The sequence below is a fragment of the Haliaeetus albicilla genome, chromosome 10, assembly GCF_947461875.1.
Source record: "Haliaeetus albicilla chromosome 10, bHalAlb1.1, whole genome shotgun sequence".
NCBI classification, from domain to species: domain Eukaryota; kingdom Metazoa; phylum Chordata; class Aves; order Accipitriformes; family Accipitridae; genus Haliaeetus; species Haliaeetus albicilla.
The window spans coordinates 42730837-42750498 of record NC_091492.1 but is presented as its reverse complement, the minus strand read 5'-3'; the positions used below and the strand labels follow the sequence as shown (position 1 = coordinate 42750498).

General features: G+C 46.5%; 1 protein-coding gene across 7 annotated transcripts in view; it reads right to left on the bottom strand.

Annotated features, from left to right (window-relative positions):
• The window catches only part of NF2 (NF2, moesin-ezrin-radixin like (MERLIN) tumor suppressor), a 49440-nt gene that overhangs the window by 21794 nt on the left and 7984 nt on the right, over nucleotides 1–19662 (bottom strand). For 6 of the 7 annotated variants that reach the window (XM_069795381.1, XM_069795379.1, XM_069795376.1 and 3 more), the window contains exons 2-10: nucleotides 15980–16105; nucleotides 14773–14895; nucleotides 12433–12516; nucleotides 7941–8009; nucleotides 7365–7447; nucleotides 6579–6654; nucleotides 6133–6267; nucleotides 3776–3850; nucleotides 2198–2311 (exon numbers count right to left, since the gene is read on the bottom strand). In XM_069795381.1, coding sequence (XP_069651482.1) covers nucleotides 2198–2311; nucleotides 3776–3850; nucleotides 6133–6267; nucleotides 6579–6654; nucleotides 7365–7447; nucleotides 7941–8009; nucleotides 12433–12516; nucleotides 14773–14895; nucleotides 15980–16105 — 885 coding nt within the window. The remainder of the gene's footprint in view (nucleotides 1–2197; nucleotides 2312–3775; nucleotides 3851–6132; nucleotides 6268–6578; nucleotides 6655–7364; nucleotides 7448–7940; nucleotides 8010–12432; nucleotides 12517–14772; nucleotides 14896–15979; nucleotides 16106–19662) is intronic. The other variant, XM_069795380.1, reaches the window with a different exon arrangement.

The window sequence follows — 19662 nt, the reverse complement described above, 5'->3', positions numbered from 1 at the left end:
CCTCTGATCAGGCTGTTACCCACAGCGCTGCCCCATAAGCTGCCTGCAGGTGATTACGTCCCCAGACAGCACCCTCCTACACTGGCTCACAGGGCGGACTTAGACAAGCAGGGTCCCAAGAGCTCGAGCTACGCCTGGAGTTTCTTACAGCAAGTTGGACAGCAAGACTGGGATTAAGGGCAGTCTGAGGGCATCTTCAAACTATCGGATATAGACACGCTGCAAGGCAGGAGTTTGAAGGAGGTGGATAGCTGTTACTTTTAATCAGACATCTGACCCAGCATGCTGGAAACTTCTCTTCCACTCATCTATAGGGGAGGTCACAAAGAGTGTGACCACTTCTAGCAATTCCTAGATACAATAAACTGCTTCCAGCTCGGTCTGTAGGAAAGAGCAATGCTTCTCTAGGAGGGCAAGATCCAAGCTATGCTGAGACAACCCACCAGAATCTGCCACCTCTTCCCAGGAGACGCTGAGAGTGTTGCGCAGACAGAGCGTGCCCAGCAACTGCCTCTCTGCTAGCTAAGCACCTAAAGGGAGCCATCAGGCTAATTAACACACCAAGTTTAAGCACTCCAGTACGACAAAGATGGGTGCATTATAAATATCCACACTGCAGCTAGGACTTGCAGCATTGCACAGGCCACCTGCTGGGTTTAATAAGGGAAATAAGTGCGACAAGACACATTTCTCTGCTCCTTGGACACCAACTGTGTTCTGAAAGCGGGACGCCCACTGCTTTAACGGCTCTGCTTCTTTCTATTAAAGGTTCTCCTCATTAATTATCATTACAATCTGCATCCCACTCAGGACTTCCATTAACAAGAATTCCCAGTATAAAAAGACTATCTGGAACCAGTTAACAACTGAGGATCCTGGGGAGGGAGGAGAGAGCAGGCGAGATAGCACGGTGGCTAGCTTGGGAGAGGTCAGCCAACCCAAGCAGAATCCTGACCCTTCCCGTAGAGCACAAGTGCTCTGGATTTGAGAGCTCATGCAAAGCAATAAGTTTCTGCTCACCCTCAGTGCCCTCACCTCTCCCAGCAGCCCAACTAAGCGCAGGATCTCAGGTCTTGCTGGCGTTATTCAAATATATTAAAAACTCACAAGATTGTAAAACCTGTCCCTGAAGCCACCAGTGCTTGGACACCACACTGCTCCTTCCAAGGAAGACTTTTTCCTCCACTAATGCCAACTCCTCACTGACCAGAGGAATGCCCATGAGAAGCAAGAAGCCCCCCTGCCCCAGAGGAGCTAGCCTGGTTACCCTCATAGTGATTCATGTCCTGTCCTGTCCTGCCACCCCACAAGCTACAGGAATGAGAACTGCTTCAGGAGGTGCCTGCAAGACAAGCCATGTCACATCTCCAGGTCAGCTGAGAACCTCAACACCAAGTCCAGCACCATGCAGGCACCTCTGTGGACATGCTCAAATCCATTAACTTAGCAGTCCCTTGAGCATAAGGCCCTCCTGGGTGCAAGCGACTGCTTTGGTTTCTTCTGCTGCTATCTAGCGGCTTTACTGCGAAAGGGACATTTATATTCTAAGCACCAGTACTCAGATTAGCTGTGCAGGTTGCAGTGAGTAGAAAAGGTCTACGAGCAGAAAACAATGATTCATACAATCCAATTTGCTGATATATGCTCATCGGCTACACGCTGCTGCCTCCAAAGAGCCGTTTTCGCCGCCTGGACTGACCTGCAGCAGATAAAGGAGGCCAGCACCGAATTAGCATGCAGGCTGCACACCCCGAAATGTCGTCGTGCATTCCATCACCATGTAATTAGAAAACGAGGCGAAGAACTACGGCAAAGCACAGCTCCCCCTCACAACCCCTGCTTTAATTACAAGCAACTACCCCAACATACTACATCTTTCCAGCTACGGAGCGCAGGCATAAACCGAGGCAAGGAAGATACACACACACACTTGTAGGACACCCAGATCAGCTCTTCCCTCCTGTCCTCCCGGTTTTGTTCCCAAGTGTGGGGGTAGGACTCAGGCTGCCATCAACCTACAGAGCCAAGCTGAGAATGACTGGCGAGGTGGGAGCAGGCTACTAAAAAGAGATGTTCAGCTGGACCTTCCCTCAAAGCTGCTCCATGTGCTTGATATCATTCTGGAGACTGTTCCTTCCCAAGTTCATTTGCATTTCTGATTTTGGCTCACGGTCTAGTTATATGAGATGTCTCTCACCTGCTTCCTGGCTTTCTCCTCCCTGGCCTGTGCCTTCATCTGCTGGACCTCCAACGAGTCTGCCTTTCTCCTCCTCATGAAGAGGTCGTGGTTTCCAATACACAGCTGAAGAATCTATTCCAGTCAAGGGTGAAGAGTGGAGAGAAACAGCTGTACACATGATGACGATGAGGTAGTTTGTATTCTTGACACACAAAAACACTAGAACTGCTTTGGTTTGGTGCTTGTAAGCACTTCCACCCACTGATCTCAAACCCTATGAGCTCTCATACCCATATGAGGCGCAGGGAGCCAAGGCATAGCCAAATCCCACACCAAACACCAGCTCCCGGGCTATCAGGTCTTTGCAGAGACCAGTTTTCTATTTTCTGTGCATCCAGCACAGCACGGTTCTGGCAAGCGTTAGGCCAAATAATGAAACAAAGACTTCTACAGCTCTGACTGGTTCCCTGGTTCTCACTGCCCCCTTTCTTTACGTTTAAGATGAACTTGCACCTTCTCCCAACTGCATGTTTAAAGCACTGAGATTTAAAAAAAAAAGAAAACCCACTTTCCATCTTGGACAGACAGAAGGTTTATCAAAAACCTCCTTGGACATCTTCAGATACCTTTGCTGAAGGGTTTTGAGCACCAATGTGGTTTCCTCTGGTACTCAAGGAGCACAAGGAAGGTGGCAATACTACAGGAGGGTTAGCAAAGCAGTGGGTATACAGAAGAGCAAAAGTTCTTTTCAGCAATAAAAGCAGGTTTCTAAACTTGGATTCTTTTCTAAAGGACTGATTCACATGCCCGTCTTCCATTTCACAAGTCACAAATGACTTCTCTGGAGTCAGAGGAGCTACAGCACTATGAAACTGATGAGTGCAGCGAATGAGACCTTTGTCGGGAAGCCCCACTTCCCTATGGCACGTGAAATACAGGACAGCCTATAACCAGAACAGCAAAGTTCCCCTCCCTCTCTTATAAGGATGGGAAAAATATTCCCCTCTGCCTTCTGCAGGTCCCTCATGTGACTTAACATGGTGCACAGCTACTACAGAATCTGGATCAAAACTCCTCCAGATACCAAATCTAGCTATAGCTGGTGTCTAACATGGATGCTGAACACAACAGCTCAACACAGCCCCCTCCATCCTTGTACAAGGTGAGTGTCCTCAGAAGGGATCAGCCTAGGAAAAAAACAGGACTGCGACTCTGATAATGGTACATCCCAAAACAGGGAGATCTATGTCACAGGGCAGAATGGAAAAGATCTGCAGGAGAAGAAGGGGGATCTGGAGCAAAGATGAGGGTGACAAGAAAGTTTTACTTACTAAGTGCTTCCACCACGCAGGTCAGCTGTAACCCGAGAGCTCAGAAAGGGAGCACAAAAACAGGAGAGTGGGAAGAGGTTCTGTGAAGGAGCTTGACTTGAGCTTCCCCCTTCTCTTCTAGTGGCTATGACTGAGTAGTAACTGCTATACCAAATCACATCTACAGTCCAGCCAGACCAGCACACTCTGTCCAGCTGCTCAAAGGAAAAGCCCCAAAAGAAACTACTGCTGCAGGCAATAAAAATTACTCTGTCTCTAGACTTACCAGCTTATTCACACGCAGTTTTGATGAATTGAATTTAAAAACATCAATCTTTTTGTCCAATGGCTTAATCGTAAACTGAAAAGGAAAAAATAAAGAGGGAGAGAGTTATCAGAGAGCAGTGCATTTAATAAAAACACAGCTATAAAAGTCTTACTGAAAGCTTTGGTTCGGAGGAGGTCAGCAGTGTCAGACAAACAAGGCTGAGAGCTGTCCCCGTGGCTTTTAGCCAAGCAAGAGAACTAGTATCAAAAGCAACCAAGGAGACAACTGTTCCTCCGGTCAGAAAAAAAGCGAGTGCCACACAGAAGCAGTAAGAGTGCTGTCCACCTACAGACTGCAATGCCCGACAGCCAGTGTCCTCTGCAAAGCACCTTGCAGAGACAGCTCAGCACCTCCGGAGGAAAGGCAAGATGCTGCTCTCCTGGCAGCTGTAGAGAACAGAGAAGGTACAGCAGAAACTCATGACACTTCTGAACGGAGGAAGAACCAGCCCAGCTGCCCAATGAATGGGCAAGAGGGTTGCATTAGGAACACAGCAACAGGAGCTGCTGTCCTTCCTATTGACAGCTCCACTTGCAAGGGCTCCCCAAAAGCATTTTCCACGCATTTTGTTCTCCAGAAGCCAGCCATGTCATAAGACTGCTTCGCAATTCAAAATACTATTCCCTCGCTCTAACTTGTATTTACACTCCGCGTGCCAACCGAACAGCTGTAACCATGGCCTGGGTTTACCCTCTCCAAAGAGCCTTCCCACAGCAGGTCTCTCAAGAGGATATAGGTGGCATCGCCAGACTCGAGAGTTTCAGTAATACAGCCCCTGGATAGACAGACGACTCCGAACTAACGAAAGGATACTTGAAGAGATGGAGTGCTCCGCAACACCGCATTTTTTAGAAGGCATGCATCTATTTCATCACTCCCCCACATGTTACAGAAATAACCAGCTGAAGAGATAGCACTCGAGCAGGCAGTCTGTGTCCATTAAAGTAGGTCTATTTGTCAATACATTGTACTGCCTGAAAAGGGCTCAGCAGAACTCGCCCTGGCAGTGTTTTGCTTTGTCAGTTTAAGAGCCAATCTTTTAAGACTTTCACACAGGCAGACATGCGTGAACGTCCCTGGACTCAGGCTCCAGCAGAACCCACACCAGTCATTGAGAGCAACAGCACAAATATGCCAGGAGAGGAATTTCAGTTCCACATAAACAGTCAATCTTTGTTACGATGGATTAAACCCCTCTGTTGTGTTAACATAGCTGTCATACCCAGCCATTAAGTAAGCCTGTTTACTATCACGTCAGGTCTACCTGTGGTCATCTTCTTACGCAGATGACTGACCTGATGGAAGGTGGCAGTCCTTTCCCCCAAGAGAAAGCTCTATTACAGTCTTTTGTCAAGGCCTGGTTATGGAGGCTTCAAGCCCCAGACTTCTGAAGGAATGCCTGAGCAGACAGCTTCCACTGCACTCGTCTGTCATGGGCAGGAAAGCCTTTGAAAGTCACTAAGTGCTGGGCTGTTTTGCAGAGTTGTGAAGCTCTTTATATTTAAGGAATAAAACAAGTGAAGAGAATTCCATCACGGCCTTACTACTTATAAAACTTCACAAGACATGCAATAAATGCAGCTGATGAGAAACCTTTAGCTTTCACCCTGATCAATATCATGTTTAGATTAGAAAACAATTTTTAATTAAGAAGTTAATTTTCTTCCTTACCATGACAGCAGCTGGTTTCTTTGAGCAGCTCTCTTAGATTGAAAATTGAGCCAATCAGTTTTCCCTCCACAGCCAATTTCATTGCTGTTCTCAACTAGGTTTGGTGGCCAACAATTCAGAAGATTCATATTTACACTCTGGATTTAATAAATATCTATCCAATAGCAGGCTTAAATTACTCAACTTCCTAAAAAGATTCCAGCTGTTATGCCAAGCCCAGCAGTCTGAAAACTGAAGATGATGTAATGATATGGCAAGAGGCAAGAGCTCTTCTCACCAGGAATACATCTCACTATATTTCATATACACAGTAACATACAGTAAAGCAGATGTCAACTTCTGAACTCTGATATTTGGGCTAAGCACATCAACAGCAATTTTGGTCTTTTTTGAAAAAAATTACATAAGAGGGTTTGAATGTACTCTAAAACCAAACAGGAGAATAGCTCCCAGTTGACCTCTTGTACGCCCACTCCTGGAAAGTTTCAGAAAGGCTTGGAATTAAGGTTTCAATTAGAGAAGCTGAGCTGCCCTTAGCTAAGCTGGTGATAGCAAGCACAGCAGACAGAGAAGCTAAGAGAAATAATTTTAAATCGCAAATGTGTTCTTACTGCTCTCAGGGAAGAGGGGAGACGTATCCATACCTCTTTATCGCTGTATGAGATATTCCGGATCTCGTTCCACGGGAAGGAGATTTTAGGGGTCAACCTGTTGTCTGGGTCATAAATATGAAGACCCAAGGCGTCAACTCCAAGGAGCAGTTCAGTGCCCTTTTTATTCTACAGGAGGAAAGAAAAGAGCAGAAAACCCTTTTATTCCACTCGGAGGGTCTGACGTGAACCATTGTTAGCTTCATCAACCAGCCCTGAGCAGTGACCCACCAGCACCGCATATTAAAAGAGCTTCTGCGTCCCCTGCAGCTAGCAGCAAAGCACACTGCAGCAGGGACTCTCAACAACGCGCTGCAGCCATCTCCCAGGTCTGCTGGCTCTCCAAGGCTCCACTCATCCAATCTCACAGCAACACAAAAGACGAAGACTAACACAAGAGCTATGCCGGCAAGAAAACATGATCCACAACCTGCACTCACCCTAATCGCAAAATAGTTCACTCCGTACATCTCCAAGTCCTGAGCTATCTTCAAATACTCCATTTCAGCTTCATCTCTGTCAGACAAAAAAAGGCCAGTATTACGATGTTTGGTAGGATCAGAGAGAGGGAGATGGCTGCTCTTTCTGATCCTAAGCACACACAAGGCTTTAAAGCCTAGACTGTCTCTATCGCACAGGTCAAGCCCGTCTTTGCTGGCAGGATCAATAAAGTCCAACAGCAAATCCCACTCTGCAGCTTGCCAGCATCTTAATGGCCGCTGACGCCTGCCTAGCGAGATGCAGCACTTCAAGTCTTGCTTTGTCCATCTCCCAATCCCTTAAGCATAAATAGGAAATCCCTGGCTGGGAGGCCCCTGTTTCAGATCCATCTGACTCCAGGCTTATCCCCCACAAGGAGCATTTTACCACTCAACGCAGCAATACGCCTCATCGGTCTGAATCCCCATTTCTTTTCCTGGCCCAAAAAGCACCCTGACCCCCTAGGCAGGCAGGATTGCCTGCCTCCCTGCCCCTCTGCAGGTGGTCCCCTACTGAGCATCAGTCCTAAATTCTCTCAAGGACCCTGTCAGTGACCAGGGGACAGCAGGGCACATACAGAGCAATCAAAGAAAGCCCTTTGCCCTTCACAAGTCTGCTACAGAGGTGTGCTGGGATTAACCCTGCTGTCAGCAGAGCTCATCCATCACCTGCCCAAGCTCCCCAAACCCTGGTGACTCTTCAGGCGAGGGGACTGACCCTGACCCACCACTGCAGCACACACTCACCTCGCTCTGCCTCGGTGCTCTGCATACCAGGCTGTTATCCTTTCCTCCCACATCTCTGGAGTCATCTGGTACAGGTTTATTACCTGAGATACACAGGGAGACAGAGACCAGGTCACACTGCCGCTCTTGTCACAGTCTCCTTAGCCAGCAAACAAGCCAGAAACACCCCAGTCCCAAGCAACCCCTGCCCAGCACCACGTCTGACCTCAAGGCAAGCAACTCTCAGCAGGGCACGCTCAGCACTGTGCCCTGTGATTGCCCAGCGCTCACTCAACCCTCCCAAGCACGCAGCACAGGCAAACTGTCCCTAGGCCATCGCAAGGAGATGCAGGCAGGATGAAACCATGAAAAGAATGAAAACATTTGCTTCTGGTTTTTATTAAAATATGTCAGAAAGAGTTTGAATTCTCCTCCCTCAATACATCTTTTTGGATTGTTTGCCTTGGTAAGGAAGCCCGAGCGAAGCAGCATGCACCCCGCAGGCAGTCCCACAGAGACCTTCTCTGCAAAAAGCTCTGTTACACAAAACACCACCAAGCCTGGGAACCTACTCCTCCACTTGGCCAAGCTCCTTACCCGCTTTGGAAGCAACTCCTCCTGTGCCAAGAAGCCTCGCTTGTGGACATTGGGATCGTAATCGCCATACTGGAAAGAAGCACAGACATCATGCCCACCCCACGTTAACAACACAGGCAAGTAAAACTCTTCACGCTTACACATCCACCCCTTGGGGAGAGAGCAAATGCAGACTGCTTACACCCTTCACGTAACAACCTGTTAGAGCAGAGAACGTATGCTGCTCGGTAAATTTAATAACCATAGTTTCTATTAGCAATCAAATGACAAAGAAAACAACACTCTCCTTCTACTCATACAGCAGAGGTAGAAGCAGAACAAAACTTCCCACCATCAGTTGACATCCACCAGTTGGACTAGATGATCATTGTAGGTCCCTTCCAACTGAACTATTCTATTCTACTCTAATTACCATGCCCAGAAGACATTTCCTCCGATGCAAGGAAAGACTCACTCTATAGTCGAGAGGTCCTTGCCCTCCCACCAGTAGTGGGACAGGGAGTTAAGATATGGGCAAAGACCTGTCCCCAATGACTGATCAATACCAGTAATTCAGGTGAGGCAGACAGCAGTTTCTCTGTCACTGCTCACCACCCTGATGAACAAATATTAAAAAAAAAAAATGACAGGAGTTTGACAGACTCCTCTTAGGCAGGTGTCGGCTTTTCTGCCAGAGGGTCTGGTGCTGAGCTGGGTCACGGAATCCAATTCAGATTTGTTAAGTGCATCCAGTAATTACCAGTATTTGTTTAGATTTACATCTTTTTGAGCAGCATATAAAGTGACTGAGAAATACAACTGCTTATTAACAGATTGAAAAGCTGAGTGTCCCTGCAGTGCATGTGAAAATGAATTTACCTCCTGTACAGCCTAAGAGAGCAGGAAACCGCCAGAAAATGGCACCTCAAATAACCTAGCAAGTTGAAGAGAAGAGGACGATGGATGTGAGGCACGTACACGAAATGCTGCGATTTTAATTCACCTGGCAAACAGGACTTCTGCAGTGACATTACCCGATTACACAAGACACGGCAACGTTTGCGCGAGTCACTCATTTTGCAAGGGAGACAGCCCTTCCCTCCCTGCTTTTCTGAAGAACCTCAGCTCAGGAAGTACAAAATGGTGACACACATGATGGTCATGCAATAAGTCAGGAAGCTTTCTGTATCAGCCTCCTTTTAATGCCAGAACCATCACGTTGTATGCTAAAACCAGAGCTCAGCATCAAAAGTCTACACATACATTCTCTCCGCAGCCCAGCGAGCAACGTTTCATAAACGACAAGCAGGGATTAAAGATGCAAATATTGATTTGGAGCCAATGCAGATGCGAAGGAAGCATGCAACAATCAACACTGACTCAGACTTCAATTAATATAACAAAACTGCCAGGGATTTCATTCGGGAGGGTGCTGAGCAGCAGCAACTGTCTGTCTTCCAAGGTCTACAGAAGCTTGGAGCTCCTCAGAAAGCAGCACATTGCAGGTACACATCCCTTGAACCCACATCAAAAGGGAACAGCAATAAAAACGTGGCACTGGCAAAGGAAACAACTCCAATAACCTTGGAGAAGCAGAAAATAAATCATTTTTAGGTGATGAAAATAATAGCAAATAGGATTAATGCGATTATTTTCTCTTGTGATCTACCGTGGAGATCCAAGACTAAGTATGGATTATGTGATTTTCATGTGGTGAAAAATATTGCCATGTCCCAAAGGAATATTTGTACTGAGAGGGAGTCTGGATGAGAACATTAATTATTCACAAGTCAAAAATCAACAAATGGCTTAAGTATTGCAGTATATGTTGGCTCAAATGATTTGGCAAACATACTTTTAAAGACCTTTTCAATTAAATCATTACTTCAAAACTGTCATGGAATTTCAGCTCCTGTTAATTGAACTATATGATTAATATTCATGGTTACACATGGAAGTTGCCTTTACCTCATTCATACACCTGGCTGACGTTGTCCTGGATAAACACAGGCATGTTCAGCTTCAAACTATTAACACCAAGTATTGTTTGTTTTGGGGAAAAAATAAGTAAGTAAATAAAAGAACCCTTTGCTAGTGCTGCAAGATTTGCTGTGCTGAGAGGGCTGCAGCACAGCAGCGGTCTGCATTTAAGGGACAAGAAATGGAAGAACCTCCTGGACATTACTATTTTCTACCAGGACACACTTTTCAGTAGATTCCACGTCTCTCCCGGCTATTTAAAACCTGAACCGCCTCCAACATCTGAAAGCAGTGTGGGTGGTTTGAATGCAAGGCTAGAGGGGAAAACACATAGTAATTCCCCAAATGAACACAATGATATAGAAATAAATAAGCTTTTGTTTTTATGACCCACACGCTTACTTTGTTATTGCAGGTAGGTGCGCAACAACAGTACAAACCAACCTGGCTGTCAATCAAATGGCTATATCAGATGCAAACACACCGCTATGTCAGGCTATTATGCCCCTAATCATGCAAATCAGCACGTTATTAGCGAAATTACTATGCTCAGTGGCCGCTTTCTTGTCCAGAAAGGACATCATTATCCTATTTAACTGGAAGGAGATGACCTGCAACATCTTTCTTCCCAGCTCCGTACCGAAGACGTGCTTTCAGCTTTCTCCTTTGCTGAAGAAAAAGCAGAAGGGGAAACCCTGCCTGGAGGAGCAGCAAGGAAAAGCGATGTCTGATGCAGACATGAAAGCACATTAGCAAAGATCAGAAAAGGCATCCCTCTTCCACCTTCTCACAATCTCTGGGCAGAATCAAGACGTGCAAGGTTAGGAGAACTGCTCTGACTCTGGCTGACCTCCTCCAGACGACCGAGTGTCGAGCACGTCAACTGTGCTACTGAGCGCAAGGTCAGCAGCCGAGGCGCAAGAAGACAGAGGGGAGGGCACAACAGTCCTGTACCAAATTACAGCCTGTTCCTGATCACACGACCAGAAGCTGTCACGGCCAAGAGTTAATAGCGCTCAATATTTACCCAATGGTTTATTCATTTTGGCAACAGGAAAAGTCATCCCCTATGTATCCTCAGCTCAGCAGGTCAATGGAGAAAAAGCCAAGTAAGTGTTTACTCATGCACTCTTATTAGAGTGATGAATGTTTCACACAAATAGAAACATTTCTAAAAGCAACTTGTCTTTCCCTGGCTGATGAGTCTCTCAAACAAAATACGGTTTCATCAATATTCTGACTAGGAGGACAAAACATCTTTTTCTAGTAAATTCAAACATTCATCATCAAAGAACACTGCTGCACGTTACCCAGGACTGCGTTCAGACAAACCAGGCGTGGACTAAAGGGTTATGAGGAAGATTATACATCAACCCAGAAAAAGCCATGGTGAAACACCGAGGACTGGCCTCTGTTTCCAACCAGCCTGGATCAGGCCCTCTCTTCAGGCAAGAGAGCCAAAGCCCCCCTCCTGCACTGTCAGCTAAGAGCTACCCTGCCTCTTCTAAACTGCTCGACAGTCGTGCTCCTCAAGGACAGGCAGACGGGCCAGACCCAGGGCACGGCCACCTACCTGCGAGCCAAAATGCATCCCTGAATTGCATCCACAGAGTCAGAACCGACCACGAGGTTACAGCAATAACGTAGCTGGGCTGCGATCAGACTCCAGTCACTCCTTCTCCAAAGACATTATCTTTACATAAACCGGCGATTAGCTAGAAGACTTGTTAATTGAGCAGCAGTACATGTTGTGCATATGCAGGGATAAATTACTTTCCCTCCTGCAAGAACGTCCCCACTTCTGAACCTTGGGCTGCTCCCTCTATCCCAGGAGTCCCTCTGCTGTGGGCTGCTGCAAGCTGTCCGAGGCTGCATGCTCCAGCCCGAAAAACAGCGTTCTCTTAAATAAATGCTCAGCAAAACACACTGACTCCGGGTCCAGAGCAGAATTCAACTGAGGAACGAGGAGAACTTAGTAACCATTGACTTCTTCCTCTGTCTAGTGAGGCCAAACACCCAAGATCAAAACCCAGATAAAGGGAGAAGCCAGGAAGAGCCCTTTAACACTGCAATAACATTTATGTGGCAAGCTGTAGCACTCAAAATAAAGCAGTTATCATGATGACAAGTATTCTGGGGGAGCAGTGGAGCTGCGAGTTCCACGGCTGGTTTGCCTCTGGCTACAATGGCAAGAGCAGGGAAGAGATCCAAAAAAGCACGGGCTCAGGGAATTCACCTGCTCCAGTAGTAAGCCACACTTGAGCAAGCACTGCAGCTCATAAGCTGAGCGCTTGCTAAAGAATCCTGGAAAGAGAAAGCAAAAATCTGTCCAATGCCTGAAGGTAGCCAGGAACCAGCCATGCGGAGAAGGAAGTAGCGCTCATATAGTCCCCTCAGTTCCCAAGTTTCAACAACTTTCCCTGCCTTCCCCTTCCTCAGAAAGCAGGTACATCACAAAGCGCCTCGCTTCCCAGGAGCGATGCTAACCCATCGCCAACGTCAGCAGGCCCTTGGAGAATCCCTCTGTGCCTACCTTGGCTTGGACAGCATAAGAGGCCAGCAGGACAGAAGCTTCAGGAGGACAGTAGATCTTCTCATCCAGAATCTGCTTCTTCACCTGCATGTAGCAGTAAAGGACACATAACACACATTTAGTGGAGCAGTGCAAAACACGACTGTCACAGCAGATGGCTGCAGTTTGTTTTAACTTGAGCTGTCAACCACACAGTTAACAATTTTCCTAACACTAATTACAATTCAGGCCCAGGAAGTCTCTGGTGGCTCAGAAGGGAAGGGCTCAGGCTTTCATGGGCCACCTTTTTCACACAGGTTTGCGAGAAGAGCTAAATTTATACGTGGAAAATGACAGAACCTATATCCTATTGCTAAAGGCAAGGGGGGGCGGAAAGTCTTGCATGTAAACACAGAGATAAAACCTCTTAAGGTATAAGCTATGGATTGATACAACATCTATACACACCACTAAACTAAAAAAAGAAGCTTGCAGCCAAGTCTCTGAGCACACAAAGGTTTTGCTCTGGGATATTCAGGCCTCATAATGAGTCAGTGCTCACCTGTGCTCGAGGCTAATTCCCTCCAATCCCACCGGCAGCAAGGAGAGCTGCTCCGTGGCAGTGCTTTTAGCAGCAGGCACAAGCCCTGTGCACACTCCCAGGAGAGCCAATGTGCAGTTCCCAAAAGCCACAGCTTTACATTTCCTGGCTTCTGTGCATTAAAAAATTAAACCTGTCATGTTCGATATTTTTTGGTTTTGCACACTTAATTTTCCTGAATAAAGATAGAGAAAAACCCATACTATTTCCTGGGAGACTTAAATGGATTGTCACAGAGATGCAGTAACATCAATTTAAATTTATAACATGCTTTGAGTCCTCAAAGTTGGTTACAACATAATCACAGAAGATATTCTCCTGCATTAAGATAAAAACAGGAGAGTTTGCAAGCTTACGTGGGCTCCCATTTCCCATATGTGTTACAGGAGCCCAGGCTCCTCTCATCATCAGAAATCCTAGTAGAAAAGTCACGGTCTGCATTCATAAAATGTAGCTTTAACTGCTTTTCGTCTCTGATTTTCCTTTTCAAAGATGCCAACAGCATTCTTCCTCATCAAGGATAAAGTCCATGGCAAATCAGACATTTAAAAACAGCCCTATGGAGACACTAGTGCATGAGACAGACCCTGGAAATTAACAGCAATACTTTGCATTTAGAACTCCTTTAGCTGTGAAGAACAAAGATGAACTTTGGAAGACTGCAGAGTACCAAGAAGCTGGTGAGCTCATTTTGATATCCATTTGAAAGGGCAGGGCACACTGAAGTCTACCCTGGTATGCCCAAGAGCATCCAAATGCAGGTTGCCTCTACTTTGGTGTAACAAACATAAGATCTTTTTTTATTTTTATAACTTATTTATTTTAGAAACTTCAAATTAACAGCCACAGAGCAGCTGAAACATCCCAATAAGAACCTAGGGGTCTGACTAGGACTAGTCTACTCCCTGTAACCGTAGTTGACACAACCCTTTATAGGAAATTGTTTCAGAAAATTGATCTTGTCTGAAAGAGAGCTCCTGTGACAGAAGCTCTTTGTTACCAGCCATGCGGCACTGCTACAGCAACATCAGCTGAGCTAATTTCTCAGGACATGAAGTTTTGTAGCGTACTTTAAATACAGAAGAAAAAAGCCTGAAGATGCATTCACCACAGTTTCCAAATGCTTAACGTAAGGGCAAGAGTTACTGGGGCAGGGGGGACTGTTTAGGATTCCCCCTCTCCTCTGCTTTTGCCATCAGTCTCTGACGGAGCTGTACTTCTGGGATTTTCTTCTGCTCCAGTTATTTGAAGGCTGTTTTGCGAAGAGGTGAACCTTGCTGTACAGCCTGAACATGAAACAGGTTGGCTGCATTCTGTTCTCGAGGATCAAATTCCCCTGCTTCACATAACAATGCTATCATGTACAAAGGCAATTGCTGTCCCTCAGCACAATTGATATCCACACCCTGCAGAGAGGTGGACTCCAAGGCTGTGTGTGTCATTCAAGCCAACATCTGACAGATTCATTTCCCCTAGCTACCACACACTAGTATTACAAATCACCTAATCATTCCTGACAGCCAGTTTACGAGGTCCGCAAGTCTGGGCATCTGCGCCTGCTTCATCCAGACAAACCATCTTTGACCTATTTCAAGAAGTTCTTGTTGTTGAAGACAACTTCCTTCAGAAAGGTGTGAACATAACGATGAGGATCCACACTCTGCTGACCAACTTTCTGACCCTGGAACCTTCTCACACTTCTACTCATCCTGGTTCCTTCTCCCTTGGGTTGGAAAACAGTGTACTGACACGGCTCTTACCTGCAGGAAGAACAAGTGCTGTGTGATTTCCTGGACCAGTTCCTCCTCTGCATTCTCAGGATAAAATTTGGCCAGGAAGTGAAAGGTGACAGGCTCCTCTGTCGGAACATCGTGATCCAGAACCTGTAGGATACAAGAGCCATTCAGCTACTCTTTCAGCTTCTTCAGCACTCCGTCTCTTGGAGCCAAGACATAGCTCCCTACTGTTCAGATCAGCACATCTTTTGTCAAGCGCTTTAGACATCTAGAACAGACAAACCAACCTAAGTAGTTCAGAAACCATAGTTAAAAAAAGAAAACTAAACATAGTTAAAAAAACAAACATTTCTGACACTCCTAACAATGCAAGAAAACAAACAAGGCAGAAACAAACGGCATGCAAAATGAGACAGCAAAGGTTGATCCTGATCTGCTGCGTGCACATTGCCTCTACCGGACCTCACAGAGAGATGCTGTATCCTGCTACGCCACCATACGACTTTCTCGTTGTTTCCCTGCACTGCCTCTTCTTGTATTTCAGTGTTGTTCCTCGCTACCTTTCTATTGTGCTGGCACAGTCCAGTTCAGATTCATGTTAGTTTAAAACCTTGGCATGACATGCGAGACACCCAGACCTCCCTCACAGTCTCGATTACCGTCTGGTTTTAGTGTAACGTCTGGTTTTAGTGTAACATCGTTTGGATGCAAACAGAACCACATCTATCACTTCTCTAACCCACCCCTCAGCAACCTTGAGGCTTGCATATTTGGGAAGGTTTCCTCCCTTATCTCTATCTCCTTTTCACTCCTCTGGTTTACCTCCTCCCTAGCTCTTTGTATATCTCAACAACAAAAAAAGCCAAGATGCAACTTCACTTTTCTGCTAAAGGTTTTGTCATTCATGGGCATAGGAAGAGAGACTTTTATGTTTCATTTGCATTATAGTCACCCTGAAGTCCAGCATCTCAGCATGGCTGTCTCCAAAATGCCTCAAGGGCATTCAGTGTGCATGGTCTGAGGCTTCACAGCTCAGAAGGAGCTGGGGTGGGGTATCTCTGCCAGCTCTTCCCCGTTTGACTACAGATGCCATGGGGATGAGATTTAAATACACTTCACGCAGTTCACTTTGATACCATACATAACACAACCTCGGGTAATCAAAGAAAGGAAAAAAGTACATTCGCCTTTGTCATCCCACACGACCTCTCAAGGGAAATTTGGTTCCAACCTTCTTGTCCATTTTGAGCCAAGCCACCGTATCCTTGATAGTGTATTGCAGCCCGAAGAACCAGGTTTCTCGGAGTCCTAGTGTCCTGCATACTAGATCGAACAGGTCCTTCCCTTTCCACTTCACCTGTAGGAAAGCAAACAGGAAGCAGAGTTATAAAGATGGATTTCAGAACTTCACCTCCATTCAGCCAAATCGATTCTTTTTTCACCTCACAATGCCTTTGAGATTGTGGAGAAGGCATCTGGTACAGATAAGGAAACATCCTAACGAAGCATACTTTATATCCTTCCATCTGATCTCTGCCGATCACCAACTCCTCCCTCACTAGGAAACCCTGCAAACAAGACTGTAAATAAAGCCCCCCATTTCTTCCTCTGGCACGCCACCAACATTCAACAGAGGACCTGAAGGGTCCGTTGAGGTTCCTTTTGAGCCATGCACTGCTACAAGCAGCCTGTTTCCAGCAAGAAATGAAAATCACTCTTAACTTCCCCTTAGCGGCTTTAATGTCTCTACCTATAGCCCCAGGAAGCCCTGCACAAACTCCAGCATCAGCAACAGGGTTTCACAGATAGGGGCGTTAATGCGCTCCTGAAAATCAGGAGTGAAACGATCTGTGTACAAAGTGCGTTCATCCAGAGCTACTGACCCTGCACAGGTAAAAGGGAAAAAGAGCTCAGAAAAAAATAATTATTACAGAAGTCAGCGGTTCTCCTGGAGCATGTTTTGATAGAGTCAAACTGTGTTTTCTGCTGAAAACGTTGATGACAAAAGCAGCTCAGAAGCAGAGAAAATTGGTCCTGCTCAAAGACCGTGTCCTTCGAGCAATCTTGCAGCCACATCTATGTTGTTACTGAAGTTTGCTCATAAAAACAGAAGGCGTTGGGAGGCAGAAAGGTGAAGAGGGACATAAAACAGATGAATCTAATATGCCAAAGCCACTTCGGTCTTCCATCTGCACGGTGGAAACAATTGCTGGACCGAGACATATGGCCATTACTCTAAAGCCCCTAGGGCAAAAGGATCTCGGCACATACTCTTGTCACTACAACTCAATCTTGGTACCACCTGGACAGCATCAATATTAATGCTCAGGCACGGCAGGGACTGCTGGTGCGGGTGACGCGCCGCTCCTGCTGTCACCCACTGCCGCCTTGTGGGCAAAGCCATTGAGGACAAGCTTATTGCCATTCTGTTGGCTTTGATTAAATGAGTATATCGCTATTTTCTCCCCCTCCCAGGGCACACAAACACACATATGCTGACATTCCCAGAATAGAATAAAGCCGACGCTACCCTCCAAAAACCTACACCCCCGGACAGTTCACAACAGCCTCTCCGCAATTCATATCAAGCGCCGTCAACACCTCGAGGTCAAAAACACCAGGAGGAGCAAGTTTTGCAGTGTTGTAATTATAAAACCTTAATTTCACACATTTAGCTAGCCTCCAGTCCCCATGATGAGCTCCAGCTCAGCACAGGATGGCTCAGACTGCAGAAGATCTTTTCCTGACTATTATTTTAAGAGGGAGGTTAATTTGAGGGTTCAGACAAAACAGAGCGAGACACATTTAAACAGCTATTTTGTACCATTTCTGTAGGCACATAAAAACAGGCTGCCGTCAAAGGGCTATTTCTTAACTAGAATTAAACTGCTTGGCATAAAGCATTATCAGCTTTTTTTTCTTTCTGCAAGACCACATTTCAGCCTATTGCTTTAGAGGAGCGATGGGTGCCTGCGCGCACACAGCCCTGCACCAAACCTTTCCCAGGATGGGCTCCTGCGTGCTGCTGACGGGACCATCTCCTCCCCAGACGTTGCTCCGCATCCCATGGGATCGGTGTTTTGAACAACCCCGGAGCAACCCCACTGAGTCCCCCCCGAGCTAGGATTTCCACCGGCTGCGGCTCCCCACCAAACCGCCCCTGCGGAGTTTCACACAGGCACCCAAACCTTATTCACCACACTGCACCAGCTGGCACGACCCAAAGGTTTCCTCCCTAAAAGCAAGCTGGCAGTTAGTTTCGAAGACCAGCAGCGAGCATTAAAGCAAGAGCTTTGTGCGCTCCCTGCTGTGCCCGGCCCCCCCCCCCCCCCCCGCAATTTTGATTTGGTGACGGGAATATTTTAAGTGATTGCTTCTGCTGCTAGATTTTACACCGCCACTCTGTCATTGCATGCCTAAGTTATGGCAGAAATATATATTTAACATTCCTGCCTGCACGGTGCTAAAGTCTCCAACCGTAACATTGCACAGCCATCCTCCCCGACTGTGCTGAATTACCTTCATTAAATATATAAATGGAACAGCAGCCACGTTTATTTCAACATACATGATTTCACTCCACACCTCGGTACTTAAAATAACGATCTGCATTCAAGTGGCATCTTTTGACAGCTGAACTCCAACTGTTTTACAGACATTCAGGACCTCAGACCTCCCTAACCTTACTTGATAGGCCTCTTATCATTAACTGCCACATTTCCTGACCATAAAAAACAAAAAAAAGACACCCCCCCCAGGCACGAGGAGATGAAGAGGGCTGCTGTCCAAGGCTGGGCAGAGGGCCTGGGGGAGAGCCAGGATGGGCTGGCAGTTCCCCATCCCATCCTCTGCCCATAACGCCATTCCCCTGCTCTGCACTAAAGTGACACCTGAAGCACAAAGACGATTTTGCAAGCCATTATGAGCTCCTGAAAACAAAACAAAGAAGCTTAGAGCAGAAAAATCCCCTCTCAGCCATATGCCAGAGCGGCTGGCACGATGCTATAACAAAGCCCAATCTCCCAATAAAAAGCTCCATCACGATAACCTCAACCCGACCCGCAGGACAGAGCTGGATGCAACTGCATCGCTTCAGCATCCTTGATCAGCCACAGGCATCACCTCTTGCATTTGCAGCTTTGCGTTCTCCCATTAGCATGATCACACACACAGGTTGTTAGATATATTCAGCGAGTCGTTGAAGGAATATGTGGACGAGCTGCTTTATAAACAGGGTAAGTGGTGCAACGCTGTTATTCTGCAGAGCTGGAATTTATGTTCTTTACTAAGTACAGAGTGCTTACAATTTATCAGCAGAGCATTTTAAGTAAACAGCACTAAACACTTAAAACTCAGCAGCCAGTGGCTAGAATGGAGTACTTCCAGTGCGGGTTATTGGCATCATCTTTTTCTCCAGCAGAGACGTCGCGTTTGGCATCTATTAACAGGGTTTGCATTATTTATTAACCTGCACCAAGAGTCATTTCCAACTAGCAGGCAAGTGGACAATTTATTTTGGTGCACAACCCTTCTGTCAAGTTTCACAACAACTCCTTAGCTAACAAGTCAATAAACCAGCCGCAAAATCGAGCAGAAGGGTTGTGAGATCCCCTTGTCATGGGGTGACAAGGGGGGAGGCCAAGCAGTACAAAAAATGGGTGCCAGGGCACAATAGGGTGCAACCACTCTGCATGTAGAGGGTTGAGCAGGGGGGTCTACAGAGAAAAGTGATTCCCAAAACCACTGGCACAGGCCGATGCTTTTCTTCAGATTAAGGTTCCTCACATGAGAAGCAATCCTTGGACAACACAGAGGTGCCCAAACCCCAGGTGACAGAACCTGGCTCTGTCCAGGGATGGTGAACAGAGATCTCGCCCCCTTGTTGTCACAAAAACAAACCACCGGAGCTTCAGC